Source organism: Apaloderma vittatum, unplaced genomic scaffold, assembly GCF_000703405.1.
Source record: "Apaloderma vittatum isolate BGI_N311 unplaced genomic scaffold, ASM70340v1 scaffold23348, whole genome shotgun sequence".
Classification (NCBI taxonomy): domain Eukaryota; kingdom Metazoa; phylum Chordata; class Aves; order Trogoniformes; family Trogonidae; genus Apaloderma; species Apaloderma vittatum.
In genome coordinates this window covers 70,770-76,769 of record NW_009731581.1, presented here as the reverse complement: position 1 = coordinate 76,769, position 6,000 = coordinate 70,770, and the positions used below count along the sequence as shown (strand labels likewise).

Here is a 6,000-nt window from a genome sequence, read left to right as displayed (position 1 = left end):
AGTGTTGAAAACCCACGCGAGATTCAAAGGCTAAACCTGCTTAAAATTACTAACTTTAACCACCGATTCCTCTTTATTGTCATTTGAAAATTTCACTCCCACGATGCTAAAAGGTCATCTAGGTGCATGATTTGGTGACAAAGTATTTAAAGCCAGATCTTTATATGTGCGTCTTTGACCATTTCCAGGCCTCCGGGTGCAGTTGGAAAGATGTGGTGCCAGGATCTCAGGTCGCAGATGTTTTCTTGGGGGAGAAACAATCCTCAAAACCTTTTTTTTAGTGAATAAAGCTTTCTAGTATTGTGTGGGTGCTGAGATAGCAGTTGGGTGTTTTTTCCCTGCATACAAGCTGCAGTTGCATGTGTTGAGGCTGTGTGGGTGCCCTTGGAGCTGACACACAAGCGCCTTTCCTGCTTGGAAATAGCAGGGGTGGTAGAAGAAAAGAATTTTCTCACTCTGACCTTTTTTGGTAACGCTTCCTCTGGTTCTGCTTACCTGGTCTGCACAGTTAAGACAAGTGCACGTGTAGTTCTGTTTCTCTTTGCGTGTGTCAGGTTACCCGAATGCTGCTTTTGAAAAGTGAAGGTTTTGAAGACAGCAGCTCTTCCTTTCCAGTCTCATTTTTAGTTCCTTTTTGAGTACATATTCAGTGTTGCTGTCTTAAGGTCTTGAAGGACAAGGAGCAAAGTGTCACTTGCTGAAGAATGGGAAATATATAATGCTGGTGGCCCATGCATCATTGATTTTACAGTTATGTTTAAATACTTAAATAAGGAAGGCAATTGAAAATAATTAAGTCACTGAAATATCTCACAGATTAGCTATTTTGTTAAGCACTCTTTGCTTACATTTTCGTACAAATATTGATTAAAAATACTTCTATTTCAGTAACAAGAAAGCAGATTCAGAAACTAGTGCTGCGAAGAAAAAGGTTAACAAGGGAAAGGAAGGTTCTGAAAACTCAGATTTGGAAAAAACTCCGCCACCATCACCTCATCCTGAAGATGAAGATGACCCAGGGGTTCAGGTAATGCTATCTTTCAAATTCAGTGTAGCATTTGATAATTTAGATGTGGGAAACGGTAGTTCTTACAGTCTTTGTTACAGAGATATAGGTATTCAGATATTCTCCTTGGTGTTTAGAATGACATACCAAGGAGGTGAGAAGTGGAATGCACTGTGGTGAATATTTTACTAAAACAAGTATTCCTGGTCGTAATTTTGCTTTGCAGCCTTGTTACCTGCAGGTATGTGTACGTTGCTGCTGAGTTTTCTCATGTTCTCTTCCATCACTGCTGCAATTATGGTGCTGAATTTTCTGTGCTGTAGACTTAATGTGCCATTATGAAGTCTTGCTTATAAGCTCTGTGTTTCTTCTTACATTGGCTTTGCAAACCTTTTGAGATCATGAATTAGACATCAGAAAGCAGGATGTCAGAAACGTGCATGTCAGGGACTTGTAACCATGCTGCTTTAATGGATGAAGGGCCTTTTGGTAGAACTGCCAGTCATGGCACTGATAATTTCTCTTCACCACTATGCACCTATCCCTTCCTGTCCAAACTTTATTTCATGTAACGAAAATCTGGAAATAGTATATATTACAACTTTTGTGTACTCTGTCATTAGCCATGTTAGGAAGTGGTCAACTACTGGCTTGCTTCCGCTGGTAGTGGTCAGAGTGGGCGTTAAAAATAAGAATTCCATCATGAAGGAGTGGAAGCAAACTGTGATGGAAAGGTACAAGACTCCTAAATAGTCATGCTGTTATTATTGAAATCCATTGCATTTGTCTGTTGCATATCAGGTTGTGCATGTATTGCTTGTAGTAACAAGGGATGTTGAGACTGTCAGTCACCTGAGAATGGTGGAAAGGTTGGCAGTCAACGTGTCCTAGCACAGACATGGATTCCCTCTTAGTTTTCCACGTTGACTGCCAACCTTTCCACCATTCTCAGGTGACTGACAGTCTCAACATCCCTTGTTGATTGTTCACATTTCCATGCGTGTAGTAAATCGCATGAAAGTGTGAACAATGTAGTATATTCTACTCAAAAACAAAAGCAGCAGCAAAAGAAGAGCATTATTTCCAGTTCATGCAAGCCACATTTTCCGAATTGGAAAAGTTGAGATACACCATGCAAACGTTTAAATGTTTGAAGAGTAACTTTTCTGTTCTGCATCACAAATCTCTCTCAGCCTGATTAAGGGCGCTCACAAAAGATGTAGAGTAAACTTTTGGAGTTGGTGTGTTTTTGGGTTAATTTGCAGATGATTATTGTATACTGTCTACAGCTCTCTCTATATATGCAAGTTTTGCTTGTTTTCCGTTTAGTGGGATGAAACTTTTTCTTTGTGAAACTTTATGTTTTTTGTAAATCCAAGTATTAGGGTATTTGCATCACTTTTTAATTAAATATAATAAAGAATTTCAGATTTTTGTTTTCTTAGTACTTTCTCACACTGTGCATGTTATATCGCACTTGCACTTCTTCACATAAACTCCAGGAAGGATTACAACCATAGACGCTAAGACAGCTAGAACTAATAGCTCATTATGTGTTTCCCAAGTGAGACTGATATTATACAGTTGTCTAAAACACCATTGCATTCTTTATGTTAAACACTGAGTCTTCTGTAAAAGTATTACATAGTAGTGCACAAAGTGAAGCATTGTTGTCTTTAGAGTGGAAAAACACTTACTTTTGTTACTATACAGATTTTTTTATATTCCATTACCAATCGTATTACCTTTCTACCTATAGATCAGTTAATTAGTAAAAGATAATCTGATGCAGGTAAAAGTGTGCACAGTTCTGACAACAACATGTAACAATTGTAAAGCCTCATGTGGATTTTAGAGGAAAGGGGAAGCCAACCAAATCAAAATAGAGGATTACCATTACATTTCAGGCATCCTGTCTATTAGGGAAATGGGAGAAGCGTTTTTTGCACCAAAAATAATGATAAGCCTTACCTGTTAAGCCAAAAAGAAAACTGATATTCTCCCATCCATGACTATGGAAATGAGGGTGCAAATTTGCCAAGTAGTGTCTGTTTTCAAATATAAAAATATTGTTACAGTTTTGTAGGAACCCCTGTAAGTTACTGTGTCAAAGTAACCAAAGAAGCCAAACTGGTGTTGTGTAAAGGATGATGTAAACTTAACCTTTGCTAAAAAATTTAATTTTCAGTTAAAAAAATTCTGATTTTGTGAAATGCATCAGATATTTGTGCTTTTAAAACTATGGTTAACTGTGTAAAAGTAAATATTTGACTTTGTCTATGTACCTTGAGAGACCCGGGTGCTGTCTATGTACATTGAGAGACCCGAGTGCATAGATCTGTTAAACAAGCTACGTAAGTGTTTGCGTGTACTGGTGAAGATGTGTGTTAAGCTGAGAAAGATGTGAAAATTAGTATATCAATCCATAAAGATATTTTTTAACAGCTGATATTCAGCATCTTCTTTTCTAATATATACATTAGTCCATTGAGATATTTGCTTAGTTGACAGTTTCCTTCAGCAGCATTTCAGCTTTTGAAAATATAACCCTGATGCAGACTATTGGGGAAATTGAATTTTATTGTTGCAGAAAACAGTGTCTAGCACTGAGCAGCGAGTTCCAAATTTAGTCAAATGCATGCCTGTGTATTTTACAGACTGCTTTCTGCAGGTTCTCTGAAGCTTTTTCTCGTCCTGGAGATGAGGGTATGGGAAGCCAGATTTTGAGTTTGGGGTAGTTCAGGTTTTTCATTCTCCTCTATTAGTTTGGAGTCTTTTCTCATGCTGTGCCACAGGATGTCTTTCTGAACAGTGCTGGGTCAGTGGTGTGAGGAAATCGTATTTCATTGTATTTCTCCTACAAGATAATCTGGGTACAACTGGGCGGGTGGAGAGAGCAAGAAAGTGTGTTGTCACTGCTTAGCAACGGTGTGGGCTGTGCTGCGGAAAGGTGGTGTTTGGCTTCTGCACTGGCCATCTGTCAAAGTTTGTCTTAGATGTGAATTGGAAGGTGCAACTTCTTGGGTTTTAATTGCTTTTTGAGATACACTTTCTGATGTGGTTTTAGTAATGCTAAAAAAAAAAAGAAAAAGAAGAAAAAATATCGCTTTCCAACTCTGAAAAAGAACGAAGTAGAATTTTTATGTTTGGTTGCTTTTTTCAGTGTTTCTTTTTTCTGTTTGTTGTTTGATTTTACAAAATTTAAGATCAACTAGCAGCAGGAGTTTAGAATGGTAGTGTCTTGATTCTACTATTTCTACCAGGGCTGTGAAAAAAAACTCAATTCACTACATACTACCATATTTGAGAAACACGAAGTTTTCTCAGTTATTTTCCTGCTCATCAGTTTTGTTTCTCATGAAAAATATGCTTTCTACTTAGAAGCGACGCTCCAGCAGGCAGGTGAAGAGGAAGCGTTATACAGAAGACCTGGAGTTCAAGATTTCGGATGAGGAGGCTGATGATGCTGATGCTGCTGGAAGAGATTCCCCTTCAAATACTTCTCAGTCAGAGCAACAGGTTAGATACAAACAGACTGAAAAGGTGGATGCAACTCCAGCATTAATATAAGCCCTTTTCGTGAATGATACTCATCCATGGTTGGTACAGCATGCCAGAAGGCTTTTTACCTTCTTAAAGAATATATTAATTCATTACTTTGTTTACAAGCTGATGATACACAGTTTGACACAGTTCTTTGAAATTATTGGTCTCTATCTAAAGGAAATCTAAACTGGACTGCTAGGAGTCTTGAATTCACTTCTCTGAATTCAGTGGTCTGGCTTCTGTGACTTTAATAAACCACTCAAGCCTGTCTCCTGCTGCTAAGCACCATAAGAACCCCTTTATGAAATTACTGCCTTGTAGTACCCAGCAGGGTACACTTTATTCTCTGTGCAATGTAAATGATGGATAAAATAGTTTGAATAATATGAGGGGTAATAATGCAGGAATGACTGTTGTTACAATCTCATTGTTTTGTAGTGCTTTTTCAAAGAACTACTTCACTTAACTAACTGATGACCTATTGAAGAATATGTACATGTTCTTTGGTGTTCCATTTGGCAATTCGTTAAGCCCTGTGAAATACTGTATGTGATCTCCATTGCTAATTGTGTCTTATCAGAAGGAGAATTTGGTAGTTTCCCAGCAGTTGTGTAACAGTGGATTAATGTAATAGTGTAACAGAGAATCACAGGCAATTTTGATAGCTATCATGTGGACACGTACACAGCCAAACAGTTTTTGAACATCTTCTAATAGAGAGACGGTACAATGCTGAAAGTGTGTGGTATTTTAGGAGAGGCAAACTGCCAGAGTTGCATAAGCTCTTAAAAATGGGCTTAGACACGTATCCTTCAGTCTTTCATTATGGGAATATATTTGAATCTTCTAAATTCTCGTGCTAAGGGAAAGAAGTCCACCTGTATATTAAACTCCAGTTGCAGAGAAATTCGTATATGTTTTTCTAACGAAGGAAGTCTTTAACCAAGATGCACTCCCATGACTCTTGTATGGTGTTTATGATCTAGGAATCTGCTGATGCTGAAGGTCCTGTTGTGGAGAAAATCATGAGTAGCCGTTCAGTGAAGAAGAAGGTAAAACAAAATCCCTTTCCTCACATTTTTGAACAAGCTAAGCAAATTTCTGCTGAAGCCCCTCTTAAGTTTTTTAAATATGTCAGCTACTTCAAATTGAAGAGCTGAGTAAAGGAGGTTGCCTGAAAGGGTCTTTAGATGGTATTTAACGTGCTTTTGGATAGACATTCATAAAACTGATTACTTGTTTAGACTTCCACTCTTGTGTTTTTCTTCAGGGGAGAATTTTGATTTTTGTGTGTGTGTGTACGTATATATGTGTGTGATGTGTCATGGGAGCTTGTGGAGTGAAAGAACTCTCCTGCAACCTAAGTTTATGCTTTTTTCTAGTGAAGAATACTTCTTGCCCATAATTTTTGAATCTTTTGATAGTGGTTGTGCTTAGCAGCTAAAACA

At 37.9% G+C, this 6,000-nt stretch overlaps 1 protein-coding gene across 1 annotated transcript in view; it reads left to right on the top strand.

Annotated features, from left to right (window-relative positions):
* Nucleotides 1–6,000, top strand: part of CHD7 (chromodomain helicase DNA binding protein 7) — a 50,971-nt gene that overhangs the window by 320 nt on the left and 44,651 nt on the right. Inside the window, exons 2-4 of the mRNA XM_009875249.1 lie at nucleotides 889–1,027; nucleotides 4,388–4,525; nucleotides 5,539–5,604. Of these exons, the coding sequence (XP_009873551.1) occupies nucleotides 889–1,027; nucleotides 4,388–4,525; nucleotides 5,539–5,604 (343 nt within the window). The remainder of the gene's footprint in view (nucleotides 1–888; nucleotides 1,028–4,387; nucleotides 4,526–5,538; nucleotides 5,605–6,000) is intronic.